General features: G+C 51.1%; 1 protein-coding gene across 1 annotated transcript; it reads left to right on the forward strand.

Annotated features, from left to right (window-relative positions):
* The first annotated feature begins 14,603 nt into the window (after positions 1–14,603).
* SSTR2 (somatostatin receptor 2) lies at positions 14,604–21,009 on the forward strand. The gene is made up of 2 exons (XM_040244331.1): positions 14,604–14,691; positions 18,901–21,009. The coding sequence occupies exon 2, from the start codon at positions 18,992–18,994 to the stop codon at positions 20,096–20,098; it is 1,107 nt and encodes a 368-aa protein (XP_040100265.1). The 5' UTR covers positions 14,604–14,691; positions 18,901–18,991; the 3' UTR covers positions 20,099–21,009.
* The last annotated feature ends 878 nt before the right edge of the window (positions 21,010–21,887 follow it).

Genomic DNA, 21,887 nt, shown 5'->3' on the forward strand with positions numbered 1-21,887 from the left:
TACTGACAGTGAAACTCTAAACCATCTTCTCCTTTGCTCTAGTAGCACTGTTGGCCAGGTTTATAAAACGCCAAGATCCAAGCTTTGGGGATTCCTGGGAAGCAAGCAGGCCTAACGAAAATGATCTACAGATTAGGGAGGCTCCCCAAGCAAGTGACCTGGTCCCCATCTGACCCTCCTACAGTGAATCCACCAGTCAACAGCCACATCTGTGTGCAAAGACCCTCCAACACACACGATAGTGCTTTACTCTCGAACACAAATATCACCAAGGACATCTGCAGAAAGACTTGAAAGATAAAAGTAGGTAAGATAAAGGACTTTGAAGGAAACAGACAAGCAAGAATTAGAAGGAAACTAAAAAAAAAAAAAAAAAAACTATAGAAATTTGAGACCAAATATTACATCCATGAAACAAGAGCATAAAGTTATAAAAAGAGAATGCTGATAGATCAGAACAAATGTCTAGGAATTAAAAATACAACTGTTGGGACTTCCTTGGTTGTACAGTGAATAAGAATCTGCCTACCAATGTAGGGGACACGGGTTCGATCCCTGATCCAGGAAGATCCCACATGCCCCGGAGCAACGAAGCCCATGTGTCACAAGCACAGAACCCACGCTCTAGAGCCTGGAAGCCACCACCACTGAGGTCCTGCAACAAGAACAGCCACTGCAAAGAGACGCCTGCGCATGCCAACCAAGAGCAGACCCCATTCGCTGCAACTAGAGAAAGCCTACAGAGCGACAAAGACTCGGCACAGCCAAAAATAAAAAGGTACATGAAATGTTTAAACTTTATCAAAAAATACAGCTGTTGAAATAAAAAGTCAATAGGAGGTCTAGAAGATAAAAGATCACTCTGAAAGTAAAACAAAAACAACGAAGAGATAGAAAAGGGAAAAAAACAAGTCAAGGGAATTGGAGAAATGGTCTCTCTGAATAATAAGCTAGAAAGAGAGACCAGTAACAATAGTGAGAATTATTTTCTGAATCATCTCTGAAAAACTAACAGTAACAACAACTTTCAAGATCAAGGGTTTCCAGATTAAAGATGTCCACTGAATGCCAAACACAACCGAGGATAAAAGAAAAGAGTGGTCCATACCGAGGCATAGCCTCATGAAACGTCAGAACACCTGCAGCGAAGAGAAGATTCAAAATGGTTACAGGGAAAGGCAAGGCGTTGGACACATCGACATCCATGCCAGAAGCCAGGATACAATGGATGAATGCCTTCAAAATTCAGAGGGAAGAGGCTTCATATAGAGCCAAATCATCAGCTGAAAGTAGAGACGTAAGAAAGACATTTGCAGATAAGCCCAGTATCCAAAAATGGACCAAGGTCATATCTGTTGTCATCGCAGGCACGCTCAGTTGTGTCCGACTCTTTGTGGCCCATGGAATGCGGCCCACCAGGCTCCTCTGTCCATGGGATTTCCCAGGCAAGAATACTGGAGTGGGTTGTCATTTCCTCCTCCAGGGGATCATCCCAACTCAGAGATCGAATCCGCATCTCCTGAGTCTCCAGCATTGGCAGGCAGATTCTTCACCACTGCACCACCTGGGAAGCATACACAACAAGTCACCCAAATTTTGGTAGCTTGAAACAACAGACATTTGTTATCTTCTATTTCCGGTATCCCGGAAATTTGAGAATGCTTAGTTGGCTGGTTCTGGCTGGGGGTTTCTCATGAAGGAGTAATTAGTGTCAGCCAAGCCGGCAGTCACTGAGGCTTGACTGGGGCTGGAGGACCCACTGCCAAGCTCTTTTGTGTGGTTGTTGGCTGGAGGCCCCAGCTCCTCTCCATGTAGGAGTGCTCACAACGTGGCGACTGGCTTTGCTGACTCCCACTGAAAAAGACCCTGAAGAAGAAGCCATTGGAAAAGCCCCTGCTGCTGGGAAAGACTGAAGGTGGGAGGAGAAGGGGACGACAGAGGATGCGATGGTTGGATAGCATCACCAACTCAACGGACGTGAGTTTGAGTAGGTTCTGGGAGTTGGTGATGGACAGGGAGGCCTGGCGTGCTGCAGTCCGTGGGGTCGCAAAGAGTCAGACACGACTGAGCGACTGAACTGAACTGAACAGAAGCCACAGAGTCTTTAATCCCTGAATCCTTGAAGTGGCGTACCATCACTCTGCTTGAATTCCATTGGTTACACAGACCAATCCCGGTATAGAGGGGAGAACACCAGGAGATGGAGATTACTGAGGAGGCTGGCTTGGAGGCTGGCTACCAAACACCCCTTTCTCAAGAAGCTTGTGGAAGAGGTGCTGCACTAAGACAAAGAAGAAAGGCAGACACAGAGCAAGAGGGGAACAGGAAACTCACACGGAAGTCACAAAGACAGTCCCCAGGCTGGCAGTGAAGAGTCCTGCAGGGAGGCTATACAGAGGACTTAGAGGGAAACTGGCCCAGACTGAGCAGAAGGACAGAGGGGTCCAGAAGCCTCCAAGCCCTCACCCCAAAATGAACCCAATATGTTGAATAAACCTACTGAGATTTTCAACTCTATCAGAATTAGGAGATGAAGTACAGATAGTTACAGAGAAAAGTAAACCGGTTTGGTTTTTTTTTTTTTTAAGAGGTAATCATTAACTCCATGGAAAACAAAAGGCTCTATGAGAAAGAGGAGGCTGGCGGAGAATAATGCTTGGCTCAGCTTTAAATAATATTTACATAGTTATAATAAGGCAAGCACTGACCACTGATTTGACGGAAAGGATGATAACTGTGTCGAGATGGAAGAGGGTGAAGAAGTTCATTGTAGAAGTAATGAGCTGGGGATTTCTTGGAATAGGAAGTCAAAACAATCTTAAACAAAACTCAAGAAATGGAAGTACAATTGCATCACTTATAAACAAGGAGGTAAATAAAATAGAAAAAACAGCAAAAAGAACTGGAAGCATTTGCCCTCAGGCACTGTCACAAAGGGAGAAGGATGGAGCAAGAATCTGCTGTTTTTCATTAAAAGCTTAATCCCAGCACTTGACTTTTTGACCATGGACATATATTATTCGATAAAAATTAAATTAAAAAAAAGATTTTACTGGCCAAACAAACCCCTCTACTGGCTTGTACTAAAGATCAGCATATGTTATCAGCCTGTATTTTACTTTCTGGACCTCCAATTGTAGAGAATGATATCATTTCAGAAGAAATTAACCAGGATAAGTAATTCAAGCCCACCAGGCAGCCTCAGTCTGCACAGCACTCCAGCACTACCCTCCTATCCCTCTGAAAAAATGCATCAGTGCTCATTAAGTCAGGCACTGCTAATTGCTTTTTGACCAACTGCCAGCTTTGTGGCAAAATACCAAAAACAAGGACAAAGACAGTTTTAGAGAAGACAGCCCTCTTTAGCCTCTTTCCTGTATGGGTTGTAAGAAACCACGAGAAAACATCTGACCTCTGAAAGGTCCGCACAGGCACATCAGGTGCAGTTATTGCCCTAAAGGCTTTCTGAGCACTTGCTGAGGATTTAGGGTCCAAGGGAGGGCCTGCTGAGTTCTCTCACCCTGAGAGTTTGATAGCAGAGCTTAGAAAACAATTTTTCTCCTTTTTTTCTCTGATATGGTCTTTTTGTTCACTAGATATATGGACAGAAGGATAAGCAACTGAATGAAGGTCTGCACCTTTGTATCCTGTTCAGATATAATCTTCAGGAGCATGATCACATGGTCAACGCCCATTCTATATTTGGGGTTTGTTTCTTTGAGCCGATCACATCAGAACAGTACATCAAAGGGAGTACTGGCTATTTCTAAACAGTCTAACTCTCTAATAGTGCTAAAAAAAAAAAAAGTGCTCATCTTGGAAAACTAAATATGCACGCAACATCGCTGTGGCCAAATCATTTTTGGAACGCCTCTTTGAAAATTCACTTTGGAGCCCGAAGCACAGTGTTGAGAATAGACTCGCTGGTGCCAATCAGCTCTTAGGGATCGGTTTGGGTTTCAGAACCCGCTTTAATCCGGTAAGGAGTTTCAGAGTTATGCCTGCCAACAATGTAAAGCAACTATGAATGTATTAGTCACTCAGTCATGTCCAAGTCTTTGTGACCCCACAGACTGTAGCCCACCAGGCTCCTCTGTCCATGGCATTCTCCAAGTGAGAATGTTGGAGTGGGTAGCCATTCCCTTCTCCAGGGGATCAAACCCAGTTCTGCTGCATCGCAAGCAGATTGTCTACCATCTGAGCCACCAGGGACTCCAATAAAAATGAACAAAACAAAACAAAAAAGGGGGGATATATGTGATACATATAGCTGATTCACTCTGCAGAAACTAACACAATGTAAAGCAACTACACTCCAATAAAAATTAATTTTTAAAAAAAAACAAGAAAAGGGGAATATATATATATGTACAGCTGATTCACTTTAGAACAGAAATGAACAGAATAATGTAAAGCAATGCTACTCCAATAAAAATTAATTAAGAAAACAAATTTAAATACGCATGGCTTCCCTGGTGGCTTAGTGGTAAAGCATCTTTGGGCGATGCAGGAGACACAGGTTCTTTCCCTGGGTCGGGAAGATCCCCTGGAGAAGGAAATGGCAACCCACGCCAGTATTCTTGCCTGGGAAATCCCATGGACAGAGGAGCCTGGTGGGCTATACAGTCCATGGGGTCCGCAAAGAGGCAGATACGACTTAGCAATGGAGCATGCACGCACACGTGTATACATAGAAAAGTTGTGTATGAACGTTTTTTAAGTGCTATTTAAACGAGCTTTTTATTGAAAGGTCCCTGCAGTGGGTCCTACTGCGGTGTCCCGCGGTGAGGCCAGGCCCGAGCTGCCCTGTGACCTGCTCTGTCTGCTGGGGTTAGGCCCCGGGCGTGCTCACCTACCTCTACCAGCAGGAAAGATGCCTCGCCAAGCCCTGAATCCAACAAGCCAAACGAGCTCCCTGTGCCAGCAGGCAAGAGCCAGAACCCAGAAACTGTCACCCTTCACGGTCCCAAACAGAAAGGTCTTGCCGGGGAGGCAGACACAGGGTCTGAGGGAGCACAGAGAATTGAGCGTTTGGAGCAGCCCTGGGACAATCTGTCAGGGATCGCTGCAGCCGCGGAGCGGGGTGCGGGGCGGGTGGGGAGGCGCGGCCTGCGCGGAGGGAGGAGCACACGGATGACTTTGGGGAACCGAGCCCTCGGGGCGCCCTCACCAGTGCGGCCATCTGCTCTGGGGCCGGGCGTCGGGCAGGCCCTGTGAGGCCCGGGACCAGCGGACAAAACCAGCAGACCGGCTCCCCCCCAAGGAAGGCGGAAACACCGCCATTTGTCTCTGACTTTTGGAGAGCGGCCAGGTCCCTCCTGGAGCCCCACCCGGCTCATCCACGCAACAGAAAGAGACTCCAGACGCAGAGAACAGACTCGTGGTCGCCCAGGGGGAGGGGCCGGGGAGGGGCGGGAAGGGAGATTGCGATTAGCGGACGGAGACTATGATACAGCGAATAGACTAAAATAAAAAGATCCTACTACCGTATACCACATAATCAATATCCTGTGATAAACCACAATGGAAAAGATCATGTAAAAATATATATATATGTATGTATGTATCATTGAATCACGTTGCTGTAGAGTAGAAATTAACACAATATTGTAAGTCAACTATAGTTCAATAAAAAAAAATTTTTTAATGGTATCATCAAGAGGGAGAGGACACATACCTATGGCTGATGGATGTTTTCATGTTGATGTATGGCAGAAACCAACACAAGATTGTAGAGATATTATCCTCCAATTAAAAACAAATAATTAAAAAAAAAAAACGGCGTCAATGCCCACTGGTCTTCATGGAACCTCTTCCCACCGAAAAGATGGAAAGTTTCTCTTCTTTGCCTCAAAGAAACGTTTGCACCGCCCAGCACCACCCTCCCTTGAGGCTCCCGCATGCAGCCTGAGGCTCCCAGAGAGAGCTCTTCCAGACCCTTCGCTGAGCCCGTTCTGGCTGGGAAACCTCCCCTGGCAGAATACGCATCCACCCTCCTGCCTCATCTCACCCAGAGAAGGTCACTGAAGCTGCAGCTACTGCCCTACCTGCCAGGCCGCCCAGTGGTGCAGGGGCGGCGGAGAAAGCAGAGGCTCCTCAGTGATGCTGGAGGATCTGCAGGGGAGCTGGAAGAGCTGCTAGGTCAGAGGATTCCTGTGTGTGTGCGTGTGCATGCGTGCGTGTGTGTGTGTGCATACACACACATGCACTTACTGGTCCTGTCCCACTCTGTGTGTGTGTGTGTGTGCGCGTGCGTGTGTGCGTGCATACACACACATGCACTTACAGGTCCTGTCCTACTCTGTGTGTGTGTGCATGCGTGCGTGTGTGCGTGTGTGTGCGCGTGTGTGCGTACATACACACACGTGCACTTACTGGTCCTGTCCCACTCTGTGTGTGTGTGTGTGTGTGTGCGTGAGTGTGTGCGTGTGTGTGCGTGCATACACACACATGCACTTACTGATCCTGTCCCACTCTGTGTGTGTGTGTGACCGCGTGCGTGTGTGTGCGTGCATGTGTGTGTGTGCATGCGTGTGTGTGCGTGCACACACACACATGCACTTACCAGTCCTGTCCCACTCTTTTGCAACCCCATGGACTGTAGCCCTCCAGGCTCCTCTGTCCGTGGAATTCTCCAGGCAAGAATGCTGGAGTGGGTTGCCATTTCCTCCTTCAGGGGATCTTCCCCACCCAGGGATCGAACCCACATCTCTTGTGTCTCCTGCCTTGGCAGGTGGATTCTTCATCACTGCACCACCTGGGAAATCTGAGGATTTCAGATTCTGCAGCAAATCTGGGTTCCAGACACTGTGACCTCGTTTTCATTCTATCAGGACCACAGCCCGTCCTTGGGTTGAGGGGAGGGGAGGAAAGAGAGAAGAGAACAGCCAAGGGCTGGGTTTGGGGACCCCGTCCTGCAGGGCCTGGTACCCAAGCTGGCACAGGCTTGCTGGCGCGGTGACTTCTGGGCGCTCACCCCACCCTGGGGCCAGCAGAGGAACTGCAGCCTCTTTGGAAAGAGCGTTAAAATCCATCAACCACAGAGACAGTCAATTCCTAGCTTTTACTTCATGGGGGACAGAGGCCCTGGGGCATCAGAAATTCCTGGTCCTGAGACAGAAAAAGAGAGAAAGCTCCGTGCTTACTCTGCCAACTGGTGCCTCTCGCCTCTGGGAATGAAGACCCCTCCTCCAACATCAGGCCTGTGTCTCCACCTGGAGATCCTGTCCTGTCGGCTGATACCTTCCCCAGATCCCTTGAAAATGTAAAGGTGGTGCTAGTAGTAAAGAACTTGCCTGCCAATGCAGGAGACATAAGAAATTCAGGTCCGATCCCTGGGTGGGGAAGATCCCCTGGAGGAGGGAATGGCAACCCACTTCAGTATTCTTGCCTGCGAAATTTCATGGACAGAGGAGCCTGTTGGGCTACAGTCCATGGGGTCATGAAGAGTCAGACACGACTGAAGCGACTCAGTGCACGCGCACACATTCTATGTCCTATGGAGAAAGAGCTACCACTAGGGGCTCCCTGATGGTCCAGAGGTTAGAACTCCGAGCTTCTGCTAGGGGTGAGGGGTGCAAGTTTGATCCCCAGTTGGGGACCTGAGATCCTGCATGCTGCCTGGAGCAGCCAAAACAGAGAAAAAAAAAAAACAGTTTTTCTTTTTTTTTAAAAAAAAAAAAAGGATGAGCTGTCATCGTGGCCACTAGCAGAGGAGGAAAAGGACACGGGGGCTGCCCACAGCCAGAGGAGTCATCTGCAGGAAAAGGACACAGTTCCTCAGGATCGTGGGCAGGATTCCTCATCACAGGATGGGGATGGGGGTGGGGGCTGCTGGTGACACACGGGAGCACAGGCCCCAAGAGGGAACATGCCAGAAGCAGGAGGGCGACCCGGCTTGGTGATTTTGTCATTTGGCCAAGATGAAATCTGGCTCAGATCTGCCTTGACCTAAATACAAACAAAAACCTGAGACCCACTTACTGGTTCTGGCCCGTTTGTGGGATGATGACCTATCTCTTGGAAGGTGTGGAATACCCATTCCTACCGGAGACAAAGCACTTGGAATGGGTACCTGCCCAAGGGCACCCAGGTGCCGCCCACCTCACACAGACATCCTCCTGCAAGACGACGGTGTTTGCTACTCAACAACGCTTTTCTCTATGAAGGGGAAACTCTGGTTCCACCAGCCCCAAAAGCAGAGGCTCCCAGGGCCCCACCCCGGCACAAAGCCTACCCAGGCCCCTCTACCTGCGACGGGATTCGTGGGATGCCGGGCAGCACTGGGAGCCCACAGCGGGCCCGTTAAAGAGACGAGTTGCTTGTCTGACCCAGGGCAGATGTTTCCCCTCCCTGATCCAAAGTTCCTGGATCTCTGAAATGAGGTTTAAGTAGCAGGGTTCTCTGCTCTAGTTGACATTATAGTCATCTGGGGAGCTTAGAAAAACAAAAAAAGACCAGGTCTTCGTCCCAGGTCCATTGTATCCGAATTGCTCAGAATGGAGCTGGGGCATCTTCAGTCTTTAAAGCTCCCTGGGTGGTTCTCAGTCACGTCCGGCTGTTTGTTCCCAGGTGGCGCTGGTGGTAACGAACCCGCCTGCCAATGCAGGAGACACAAAAGACAGGGGTTGGATCCCTGGGTTGGGAAGATTCCCTGGAGGAGGGCATGGCACCCCACTCCAGCATTCTTGCCTGGAGAATCCCATGGACAGAGGAGCCTGGCGGGCTACAGTCCATGGGGTTGCAAAGAGTCAGACACGACTAAAGGGACTTAGCGCACACAGGACATTCTGGTTCGCAACATGGTAGTCAAGTTCTCTACCAGCTGCTCTCTGAGGGCCATCTGGCTTCCCTGAGTCTACAAATCTGACCCTAAAGGCAGCTCTTTCTTTCCCAGGAGGAGGCCCAGGGAGCAACCTACTTAGGCAATTCAGCAAGGAGGTGGGAGGGGACAGGTCACACAGCAAGACAGCACCAGACGCTCATTACCTGGCTCGGTCTGGAAAGGGGGAGGGAACGGGCCCTAGAAAAGACCGCATAGGCATGGTTGCCTGGGTCTCAGAGACGTTGGGAACGGTCCAGAACTCATCAACAAACACCCTGAGATTAGGGGGTCAACGGAGGGGAAAGAGCTGAAAACAATTAAAGCATCTGTCGTCCCTCCTCCATTTTAATCAGACTCCAGGGGTGTGTGGAGGAAGGAAGGACCGCCTTCTCCACCAAGCTGCTCTGCAAGACCGTGCTTCAGGCCTTGGCCGCTGTGTGGCCTTGAGCAGACCACTCAACCTCTCTGTGCCTTGGCTGCTTCTTTCACAAACGGGGAGACTCAGAACCGTGACAGGCTTCCTAGGGTTTCAGGGTGATTACGAGTTAACACGAAGTTTCCACTACAGTGCTGGGTACACAGTAAACACTCAATGAGTGTTAAAAATTATTCACAGGCAAGGTTCCCCGTGGCAAAATAAACTGGGAAAACATTGGGCTTAAAGAAGATAAATAGGTTTCTTCGAGGCAAGATTTCTCAAAATAACAATATTAATAATGACGATGAGATGGGCCTCAAAGGTTGAGAAGACGAAATGGAATGATGGATGTGTGGAACGCACCAAGCACACAACGGGCCCTTAATAAATGTTACCAGTGGGTGTTACCGACAAGCCTGGGGGGATCTTCAAGAGAAGGGGCAGGTGTGCGCCCCGGCCTCCTGCTCTGCTCCTGCAGGGCGTCCGGCAGGATCCGTGCGGGGGGACACGCATGCTGGGAGGAGCCCAGGGGATGACAGCCATGCCTTTTCCAACTCCATCGCTGAGGGGTTGGAAAAAAGGACCCAGGCCAGCGTGAGGGCTACAGGGACCTAGTTATCAGGAAGAAGGTCTGGAGGGAAGAGAACGCTGGGCTGAATGGTGGGGACAGCTGGGAGCTCCCCCCTCTGAGTTTTCCACACTCCCAGTGTGAGGCGTGTCCCCACAGGAGGGGCAGGAATCTGCGATTCAGAAGAGCTTTGCCACTCTCTAGCTGGGTGACCCTGGGCAGGTCGCCAGACCTCTCTGAGCCTGGCATCTTTTCACCTGCATAGTGATGGACCACAGACTATACATTTGAGCATGTCTACGGTTCCTTCTGACTCCAGGATTCTATGTGCAGTTCTGCCCAAATGAGGGAAGGGAGAGAAAAGTGAACCCTAAACCATGGTTATTGTCTTCTAACCGTGATCTCCGTTTCTAGACTTATTGGAGGTCTTTTAACCATCATCCCAACTCCAGACATATCTGGGATGGTTTTCAGAGAGATTTTGATGCCTCCTCATTCACTCGGCCATTGCACTCCCCAGGGATTGAGGAACTTCATAGCAAAAAGGGATGAGCATCCAGCGAAACTTCTACCTGTCAAGGGGTGGGGAAGAGAGATGCCAAGAAAGGGTCTCAAGTCAACCCCTTCTGTATCTAAAGAGACCTTTCAACCCATGATGCCAAATGTTCAGACTTTTACAAGAGGTCTGCTGATCATATGCCATATTTTCCAAACTAACCATCGAGACCTATGACATCAGAAAGGGCTTCTGGTGCTACCAGGCTCAAGATGCAGTCTCAGAGACAGAATGTAGAAGCTGACGTCTTAATTTTGGTAAAAGGCACACGATTTGTGGGTAACAAGGGACAGAACGCTGGAAAACAGGGGTGTCCCAGGAAGGCCAGGTAACTTGGTCAACACGCAGGTGACCTTGCCTGGACATCTGCATTTTCTCCACGACAGAAGGGCTGCCTTTCCCATCTAGAGAAATGGCAAGCCTCATCATCCCTGGCGTCCCCATGAATACAGCAAGGATGCCCTGGATGCTTGGACGGGCATCCACCTCTCCCAGCCGGGTCCAAGCCTCCTCCCGGCACTCTCCTGCCTTCCTCTAGGCTTAACTGCAAGACTCACTTCCACGAAACTGACTGCAGAGTCACGATTCCCCCTACTTAATTTATTAAGCTGCTAAGAGACACAAAGACCTGCTCGGGTCTTATGTATCCACGTTGGCGCTCCTGGACTGTGAACTTCTCACCGAGGCGGTGAACCCAGCGGCATCTCCCCGTGTTAAAGGCTGAGCACTGGCCTGGGTCTGGGTCCTGCTCCGGTTCTTAATTTCCTGCTGTCTATTGTCTCTCCGATAAGTGCTGAACGAGGGGAAGGTATTATTTAATTGCTTTAAAGATATCAAACAAGCCAGGGTGGAGGTTATCTCATCCCCAGCCCTTCTATTTTTCTAGCTCAAGGTTTGGTTACTTAGTTACTCAGCAAGCTGCAGAGGAAGGAGACAGCCCCTCGGGTGACAGTGCAGACTGCACTCAGCAGATGGGGGGGAGGTCGGAAGAACGGCCGTTAGGCTCAGAGATGGACCGGACCGGAACCGGAGGGGAGCCGCCCAGGACAGCTCTTTCAAGGCATTCAAAGCCCGCGGCGGGAGCCCTTCATTACCTGGACAAAATCACCAGCTGTTCTAGATTACACAGTTCCTTCGCATCTGATGGCCAAAGCATTGGGGCTTCAGCTTCAGCATCAGTTCTTCCAATGACTACTCAGGAATGACTTCCTTTAGGACTGACGGGTTTGATTGCCTCACTGGCCACCTGATGAGAAGAGCTGACTCACTGGAAAAGACCCTGATGCTGGGAAAGATTGAAGGCGGGAGAAGGGGATGACAGAGGATGAGATGGCTGGATGGCATCACCGGTTCAATGGACATGAGTTTGACCGAACTCCGGGAGATGGTTTGGACAGGGAAGCCTGGCGTGCCATACTCCATGGAGTCACAAACAGCTGGACATGACTGAGCAACTGAACAACACAGTCTCTGCTGTCAAGGACAAGGCTGTCGAGACCCTGCTTACCCAGCCCTACAGTGGAGACAGGCGTGTCTGAGGTGGGTGGATCTCACAGCAGTTTTTCCAGGCTGAACTCACCCCACCTGCTATACGGGGAGGCAGCGGAGAGGAGGAGTCACAAGAAGAGGCCAGCGAAGGGGGATTTCACTGCATCAGCTCATCCGAGGTGAAGGGACTTGTTCAAGGAGGTCGTGGAGAAGATGTGACCACTCTGTGACCTGAGAGCCGGCCGGGGGCAATCAGAGGCTCGGTGCCCCGCCCCCCTCCTTGGCCACTGCAAATATTCCCCTTGCTAGGAGCCTTTTCAAAGACACAGTCTTGAGAGCAGTATGCTGTTGAGACCAGCAGACTGAATACACGACTGAACCCCACTAAAATGAAAGTAGTTAGTCACTCAGTCATGTCTGACTCTTTGCAACCCTATGGACTTTAGCCTGCCAGGCTCCTCTGTCCATGGGATTCTCCAGGCAAGAATACTGGAGTGGGTTGCCATTCCCTTCTCCAGGGGATCTTCCCAACCTAGGAATCAAACCCAGGTCTCCTGCATTGCAGGTGGATTCTTGACCATCTGAGCCACCAGGGAAGTCCGTGCCCCACTAAAGGCCTCTATAAACTTCTAAGATTCTGGTGAGCGGGTGCATCTTTCAGCGCCCAAGAAAAGCCTCGTCAGTGACTTTTCTGCTTCTTAAACCGGCCACCTACCGATCTGGAGTGGCTGCCTTTCCTCTTCTCTCCTTGCCCTCCATGTACAGGGGAGGCCGTTCTGAATTTCACGTGGGAAACTTCTGAGGTTGCAACCAACACACGTATCGATCTCCCCAGCAAGCTGCCCCTGAAGAGAGATGGTTATTTAGCTGGTCCTTCAGGGGCAGTCTGGTTTTGCTGGTAGGCCTTATATAAAACTGGGGGGGTGGGGAATGCACTGTACCATTAGAGTTATCCAGCTACCCTCAGGATAGCTGGTGGGGTGGGGGTGGGGGATGGGAAGGAGGACAATGAGAGCCACTGATTAGGCTCTTGTATAGATTAGAAAACGGATTTTAAAAAATGATACAGGAGTCTGGCACTAATAGTTCAAGACCTTTGGAAAGATAACAGGGTTCCTGGGAAAGGAATTTGAGACTGGAATAGGCGTTTCCCAGATCTTCCTTTTCCTCCTCTTCCTGGAAACCAGTTTGGTCACTGGTTTTAAACTGAAAGTAGCAGCAGGTGTTGCTGTGGCAACTGTGCCCCCCAGCCCCTGAGTTCAAGCCTCGCTGTCCCCGGTTCTATAACTGGCCCTCCATCTTCCAGCTGGTGGTGAGCAGAGGCACCCCACTTGTGTCAAGCTACATGCCCAGCCCCTGCACTCGGCACACAGAGAGAAAAAGCAGACTCCCAGACTGGCTGGAACATGAGTCAACGACCCGTCCATCTGGCCCTGAGCACCAGGATGACGACTCAAGCCCCATGATGACTGGCATCTCAGAAAGAGACACTTCCAAGGATAACCTTGATTTCCCCCCTCACAGTGGGTACCCCCAGACACAGCTTGGCCCAGATAGAAATTGGCAGTTATTTGCTACCTTACCTGCCAGTCCCCTTCGCAGGTCTCTGGGGCTCACCCTACCTGCTAAACAGTCTCTGGACTGTAACTTTCACTGGTGAATTGCAAATCAGATAACAGCACTACAGTCAGAGCCAGCTCAGCCCACGGAGAAAACTGTAGTTGCCGTTTGCTTTCTGTCTTCTCATCCTCTAGAACTGTACTCACGATGCGGAGTGTGTGTGTATGTGTGAGTGTGTGAATATGTGTGTGAGCATGTGTACTTGGAGGAGGGTGAGGAAGGAGAGGCTGCAGGACTGAATATGACTTATTAAACTTGGAACAGAAGCTGAATCATCACGGCCAAAAAATAAACAGCTGCCCCTGCATGTGACAACCCCTACTTCATGTATGTTTGTTTCCCTTTGCTCCCTCCCAGCGGGGAGGAGGAGGGACTGTGCCCAAGGTCAAGGTGAAGGAAGGGGATGGCTGTAGGGCCCCTGCCTCTCCAAGCTGTGGAGAGAGGGTAGAGTTGGGATGAGCTGCTCCAGTGTTGCACCTCTGATTGCTCTCCCACCTGAATTTTGGAACCAAGAGCGGGCTCAGCCCTGGGCCGAGGGGCGCTGGCCACTGCATCCAGACGGGCATTCCCCTGGCCTGGTTTTCCTCCCGCTCCTTCCGGGAGCCTTGCGTCTGGGGGATGACCCACTGCTTTGTAAAGCTGTCTGAATTCAGACATGGCAGAGGTCCCAGAGCGAGCCTGGGTCGACCGGCTGCCACGAAGTAGGCTGGGTGAGACAGACCCGACTCTGCGAAGGAGGAGGGAAGACAGCGCGTGTCAGTGCCACCGATCTTGGGGAGGCTGAATTCGCTTGACCCTTCGCGCCCCGCACGCGCGTCTCCCTCTAGCCCGGGTGCCTGCGACCTCTGCCCGCAGCCACCCCGGGATTCTCCCGCAGCGCACCCCAGTCCGCCCACCCGACCGGGCGGGCGGAGCGAGCTGCGGTGACGTCATGGGGGGCGTGGGGACAGGAGCCGAGGTGCCCGCGCTCCGCACTGCCAGTCCGAGCGGCGCAATCACCCGCGCGCGCACTTGCTCCCCCGCGCCCGGAGCCTCAGTCCGCGGCTCGGCTCCCGGGGTCTGCGGGCCACGCTCGGGGGCGCGACGCGCAAGCGGAGCCGGCTGCTCTAGACGCCGAGCGCCGGCCAAGCAGCTGCGCGCCCGGGCGCCGGGCTGGGTTGGGGACAGCCGCTGGGTGCCGGCGAGCCGAGCTGGCAGATTGCAGTGGAAAAGCAAAGGTGAGGTGTGTGGGCGTGCGTGTCTGTGGGTGTCTGAGAGAGAGAAACGCACTTGGGCACCTGGGTGCATCTGCGCTGCGTGGAGGTGCGCGCCCCGGCGTGCCCAGTGTAGGTCCCGGTGCCTGGCTCTCCACCCTTGTGCTTTCGCGGGTGGTTTTGGTGGGAATGAACGACAGCCGATGTCCCGGCGCGAGCGGGGAGCCGTGGGTCGCCTGTGCTGGAACGGACGTGTCTGCACAGCTGCAGGCTGGTGTGCGCGGCGTGCGCCCTTATCCAGCCCTGGTCTCCCATCCGAGTGTCCAGGTGGCAGCTGCTGCGACGGGGACAACTTCTCTGCCAGCTGCCTGCATCAGAACCCCGACGCGAGGACAGCGAGGCTAGAGAGGGGGATATCGCCGCGGCTCCTGCCGGCGCGCGCCCCCGAATCCCTTCCCCACCTACACCCGATCCGAGCCTGTGAGTGGCAGGCAGCGGAGCAGGAGAAAAAAAAAAGAGGGGCTTCTCCCTTGTTCTTCCTCGCCCAGCCAGGGACACGGATCCTGAGCGCTGTAGGGTCTGCTCCGCCCGGGGGGAGAGGACCGGTTGCCCAGGTTTGGAGAGACCGAGTCTCTGAGCAGCCCGAACCCCCCCCGGAAGCACCGGCCAAATCCCCAGGCGGCTGTCTGCGGTTCCCAGCCGTCGCTGGTGCCCGGCCCCGATCTGCCTTTGGAGATCAGGGTGCTGGCAGGACAATCCTTAATCCCTCCTCCTTCTCTGGAGATAGCAGGAAATCCTTTAGGAAATCCTTGGGTCTGATGGCCAGCGAGTTGGATGGTGCAGAGGCCGATTTTCTGTGCCAGCCTGGGGCGCCCACTGGGCGGGCGGTGGGGACCCTTCCTCTCCCCTCTGTCCCTTCTGCCAGCGATGCCTCGGCTTCTCCTAAGTGCAGGAGCGCTCCGCCGGGTGGCCCGCACCTGGCTGTTGGCTCTCCCCACGCCTGGGGCTCACGCTTCTGCCACCGGAAAAGGGTTAGGAGGCCCGAGGGAAGTGGGGCGGGGGCTGAATGGAGGGAAAGATGCTGGAGAGAAACGGAACACTGAAGTTGAAAAGGACTTAGGGTCATCTGGGACGCGAGGTCCCATTCCCAACGTTCAGTTCTTAGTCTGGGAACCGCAGACCCTCTGGGATGGGAGGGGATGCTCTAGATCGGGGTCCCCAACCTCCAGGAAATATCCTGAAACCATCCCGCCCTCCGGTCTTCCCTGGAACCGGTCCCTGGTGCCAGAAAGGACTGCTGCTAGACCGTTCTCACTCTCCCCTCCAACAGGGCTGAACTCAATCTCAGAGGAAACCAACAACCAGGCATTTCCCATACCTAACGATTTTAAGGCTGGAAAAATAAAGCAGAAAACCCAACTTCCTGGTGCATTTAATCACAACCCAGCAGGCAGTGAAGCCTGGCATTGGCGTCCACTTTCAATGAGATGCCAATGAAGCCGAAGTTGCTCGGAGATCCGAGGCAGCTGACTTCTTTGTTGATGCAATAAGAGGCACAGTGATTCAAACTCATTTCTTCCTTGGAGGAGGCTTCTCACTCCGCACTGGCTCCCCAGCTTGCCCAGTCTGCCACCTTCACCAAGCTCTGAACTCTGGGGCTGCCTCTCTCAAAGGTGGAGAATGCTGCTTCTCGAGGGGGGGTGGGGGGTGGTGGGGGGTGGGGAATGATCCTATTCAATCCCTTCCCATTGCATGAGACTCCAGCCAAAAAGGCAGAGTCAGGGCTGGAGGTCAGCATTTCCTCCCCTGCCAGCATCATCATCACTACCCCTGCAGCCCTGGGGCCTCCAGTCTCGCCCAGACATCGGAGTGTGACTTTGCAGGTCACATAGATGGGACCCTGGAAATGCTGGTGATGAATGTCCACCCCAGTGCAGGCAGTTTAAATAGGCTTCTGGTTTGGAAGAATTAAAATAACAATACAGTTAGAAATGATATTGGAAACAGGCTGCGTTAGTCCAAGGACACCAAAAACGGTTTCTTCACAGCTTCTGTTTTTAATTGCTGCCAGTTTATGCTTTTTACCCAACTCAGATATTGACTCCTGGGTCCCCAAAGTACTTTGCAGAAAGATCAGCCATGAAGCCCCCAGGCCCACTTTACAGACAGTTGTGTGGTGGGGAGGTCAGCACAGAAAAGATAAACAGAGCTCCCGGCAGTGCAGAATGAACCAGAGGCAAATGTGGGCAAGCACCCCACAGTACTTGTTGCTGACTAACTCCCCTATAACTCATCAAGCAGTCTCTTCAAGCAGAAAGGAACAATGTCCAGTCTTCACTCAGGCACCAGGGAAAGCACGCTGCCCAGGGGAAATGTGTCCTCCAGGTGAACTCCTCCCACTAGGAGCTGAGCACTTCACCGCTTTGCCAGCATCCCCCTTCCCAGAGTGACCTCTTCCCTGCCCTCCTTACTTCCCACTTCAGGGACTCGAGACCCAGCTCAAACACTCCTCATGCGAAGCCTCTGAATCTCCCAGAAGAGAAAGGCATTCTCAAGTCCCTTGTTCATATCTCCATACAACTCGCACCCTAAGAGTTGGTGCCCTTCCTGTCTCCCCTCCTAAGACGTCACCTCCATGTCTGGTTTATTCTGTATGACAAAGAAGTGTCCCAGGGATGTTTTTTGAATGGCCACAGATAAATCATTTAATTACGTGATAAGCTATTGTTCTACATCTTAGACCAAGCCAATAGTGTCCCAATTATTTTCTTGGCATGGAGGTAAGACCAGAGTCAGCTGCTTCAAACCAAAGCCCAGTTATCAGTCACTGGTTTTCCAATCCACTGAGAAGAGGCTGTGATGCTGTGAAAAGTGTAGAAAGCTTGGGTGTCCTGTGTTCAGATTCCAACTTCACCAGTGATGCTCAAGGAAATGGGAACAAGTTCCTTAAACTCGCTAAGTCTCAGTTTCCTCATCTGTAAAATGGGGATAATTATCCCCACATCATAGGACTGTTTGGAAGGTCAAGGAGACAGTAGATGTGAATCCTCCCTCCTGGACCCTGTTTTTCCCCTTAATTAGAGGATCACAGGCAAATTCTCTGGGGTGTGAAATAATCCCCAGCATCCTGATGGGGGACTTGGGAAAGGATTTTCCAGGGCACCAGGAAGTCAAGCATTGGGTATTAGAGAAAAAGAGAGGGAACAAAAATCAACTAGAGCCTACATTTAAAAAATAAAATCAAGCCAGATCTTTCTTTTTAATATTTAAGACTATAAACTGGTTCATTCTGTAGGCAGATTTCAATAAATTAGAAATAAGTTGGTATTCATGGGAAAGACTGATGCTAAAGCTGAAGCTCCAGTACTTTGGTCACTTGATGCAAAGAGCCAACTCATTAGAAAAGACCCTGATGCTGGAAAAGACTGAAGGCAAAAGAAGGCGGCGGCAGAGGATAACATGGTTGGATGGCATCACTGACTCAATGGAGATGAGTTTGAAAACTCTGGGAGATAATGAGGACGGGGAAGCCTGGCGTGCTGCAGTCCATGGTATCCCAAAGAGTCAGACATGACTTAGCGACCAAACAGCAACAAAAAATGAAAAAGGGAGAAAAGACAACATTTTTAGAGTTCTAATTAGGAGCCCCGCACAGTGCCAGGCACTTTCATCTGCATTTCGTCACTTCATCTTCATGATACCCCCATTTTAACAAAGGAGAGAGTGGTTGAGTGCCTGGCATGGGGTCACGTGGTCTCCATGGTTTTTTCACCTCCAAAGTCTGGCATTTTTCCACTATGGGATTTTCACAATAGAAAGACTCCAAAGCAAGCTGTCAAGTCAGCATAGATTTCCTCAAGGGGGAAAGACCAGGAACGCAGGTGTCAGACTCTTCTGAGGTAGGGCTTGCTTCTCCAGGCTCTGTCTTTTTTACGTTCAGATCAGCCAACTTCTTAGGAACCACTGTCTTGCAGGTAGAGTCAACTCCCACGTGTGTATCACCAAAGATGGCAAGATAAACTGGGATGACTTCATTCAAACCCTTCCCCGCCACTGGAAAAACAACTCCAATGGCCTGCGTGTGAGAATGAGCTGGTAGCGCTCACACTGGTGTGAAAGACAACACACTTTTCAACTGAAGAGTGTCTGAGAGGGCAAACCAGAAGTATGGGAAGCTGGTGAGAGCTTAAGTAACCTCTGGCAGATGAGTCAATCTTCTTTTCTTCCTTCCAGATGTCACAGTGGATCCTTTGCCTCTGGGACCCATGAAGGTGAGAATAAGAGCTCTTCCGGGTTGGATCTAGCCTAAGACTAGAAGGCAGCCATGGATCTGGTGTCTGAACTCAATGAGACCCAACCTTGGCTGACCTCTCCGTTCGACCTCAGTGGCTCCGTGGGGGCAGCCAACATTTCAAACCAGACAGAGCCATACTACGACCTGGCCAGCAACGTCGTCCTCACCTTCATCTACTTCGTGGTCTGCATCGTTGGGCTGTGTGGCAACACGCTGGTCATTTACGTCATCCTCCGCTACGCCAAGATGAAGACCATCACCAACATCTACATCCTCAACCTGGCCATTGCAGATGAGCTCTTCATGCTGGGTCTGCCCTTCCTGGCCATGCAGGTGGCTCTGGTCCACTGGCCCTTCGGCAAGGCCATCTGCCGGGTGGTCATGACAGTGGACGGCATCAACCAGTTCACCAGCATCTTCTGCCTGACGGTCATGAGCATCGACCGCTACCTGGCCGTGGTCCACCCCATCAAGTCGGCCAAGTGGAGGAGACCCCGGACAGCCAAGATGATCAACATGGCTGTGTGGGGCGTCTCTCTGCTGGTCATCTTGCCGATCATGATATATGCTGGCCTTCGGAGCAACCAGTGGGGGAGAAGCAGTTGCACCATCAACTGGCCAGGCGAATCTGGGGCCTGGTACACAGGGTTCATCATCTACGCCTTCATCCTGGGGTTCCTGGTGCCCCTGACCATCATCTGTCTCTGCTACTTGTTCATTATCATCAAGGTGAAGTCCTCCGGCATCCGAGTGGGTTCCTCCAAGAGGAAAAAGTCTGAGAAGAAGGTCACCCGCATGGTGTCCATCGTGGTGGCCGTCTTCATCTTCTGCTGGCTCCCCTTCTACATCTTCAACGTTTCCTCGGTCTCGGTGGCCATCAGTCCCACCCCAGCCCTCAAAGGCATGTTTGACTTCGTGGTGGTCCTCACCTATGCCAACAGCTGTGCCAACCCTATCCTCTATGCCTTCTTGTCTGACAACTTCAAGAAGAGCTTCCAGAATGTCCTCTGCTTGGTCAAGGTGAGCGGCACAGACGACGGGGAGCGGAGTGACAGTAAGCAGGACAAATCCCGGCTGAATGAGACCACGGAGACCCAGAGGACCCTCCTCAATGGAGACCTCCAGACCAGTATCTGAACTGCCTGAAAAATCCATCACCCCGACGCCAGGCTCTGCCAAACGGCCGTGTGCTCCGCAGCCCCAGCCCCCTGCTTCCTCCCACCCATCACCTGGCTTCTAGAATAGGGATCTGCTCAGCAGGAGTCCAATTCAGAGAACAGGGTTTGAGTTGGCTTGCATGAGTGAATGGTAAGGTATTAAACTGATTATGCCCCCCTTAAAGGGAACATTTAGATGCAGGCAGACAATTCAGAGTCTGGAGAAGAGGAGATCCCGCCTGGGTGAGACCTTTGGAAACAACTGAAACGCAGCAAAAACAGAAACTCTGCGTGTTTGTGTGTTTAAAGCCCCGTATGTAACCTCGTGGTCTTACATTTATACCTGCACATCCTTGTCTAGTCCCTGTACAGCCGTGACCTAGGTACGCTTCCTGAGTTCAAGGACACAAGTAGCAAGTTCAAATGTGCATAGTATAGAGGAATGTTTATTCCAATATGGTACCCGCAGAAATGGACTTACCAAGCCAATAAAGTTTAAGCTTCAGGGATCTCTTTTGCTTGGGCGGTATGTTCACATGGTCATATGCTTTTGTAAAGAAAGAAAAATATGTAAGATATTTTTGTATTCTTTTTCTTAAAAAGGTCTCCTTAAATTGTATAAGCATCCAGCCTCACAAAACTGGCCTCTGTCCCCGAGTTTTTGCTTCATTAATTTCAGGCAAGTTAAATCAAAGTTTAAAAAAAAGGGGAGGGATTGGGGTGAAGGAGAAGGTATTTAAGACCCAGAACATAAATTCATGTGTTTTCTCTTCTTAGATATAATCAAAGAATTATTCATCTCTCCAAAAGGACATTAAATGGTTGTGGTCATCGATCATTGTATTTATCCAGACATGGCCTGCTCTAAAATTGCATCATTTTTTTCTTAAATTGCCCTAATTTTTCCTAGGGAGCCATGGAGGGGAGTGGTGTTGGGTGAAAATCACTAACATGCAAGGCAAAAATTGGACAATCATTCTTATAGGGAAACAATTTTATTCTCCTCACCATGAAACTAAATGAATAAGAACGAAGCAAAATTACACCTTTATGAGAAACCATAAAGTTGTTTTTTTTTTTAATGCCAGACATGTTCTCCCAATGAAAGAAAATGGAAATGTTATTCAACAACCCCTCAAAGGTACTTTTTAAGAACTTGCTACAAAGCTGGGCACTAATAAAATCACAGTGCATGCGGAAGGTCTGAGGACACGGCTCCAAAACCATCAGCACACGCACCAGCCAATAGACAGGCCAAGCGTTGCGGGGTGTGGGTGTGAGCGCTGGCGGCAGCCCCGTCCCACACAGGCGTGGCCGGGCCACCTTCCTCACCCACAAAATACACAGTAAACATCCACCTTTAATCCATGGGCTTCCTGAGCTATTCCTCAAGCACCGTTACAGACAGGCACTTCACCCCGTCAGGGACGTTTTCTGTCCCTGAAGCTGAAGACGGGCTTGTGCACAGGCAACAGGAAGAGAGCCAACACCCATTTCATTGACCAATCGCAACTTCCGGGGTACAAAGAAACACACACTCAGGTGTTTGCAAGGATGCCATGGTCTCTGGTTTTGTACGAGAGCCTCACTCGTTGGGTTTCAGGTATCAATTTCACCATATTTAAAAACAAGCTTGCCTCTTCCAGCTCCCTAAGCATGGGCTGTCAGGATGACTAAGAACTCCACCTGTGGTCATCATGCTGCTTTTGTTCTATCTGCCTAGGTAACTCATGCCACCTCCTTCCCCAAAGCACTGACTGAGACCCAGA

The sequence above is a fragment of the Oryx dammah genome, unplaced genomic scaffold (genome assembly GCF_014754425.2).
Source record: "Oryx dammah isolate SB20612 unplaced genomic scaffold, SCBI_Odam_1.1 HiC_scaffold_8, whole genome shotgun sequence".
Lineage (NCBI taxonomy): Eukaryota > Metazoa > Chordata > Mammalia > Artiodactyla > Bovidae > Oryx > Oryx dammah.

Bases quoted from the DNA above. Each gene is read 5' to 3' on its own strand.
- SSTR2 (XM_040244331.1), top strand. From the start codon at position 18,992: ATGGATCTGGTGTCTGAACTCAATGAGACCCAACCTTGGCTGACCTCT.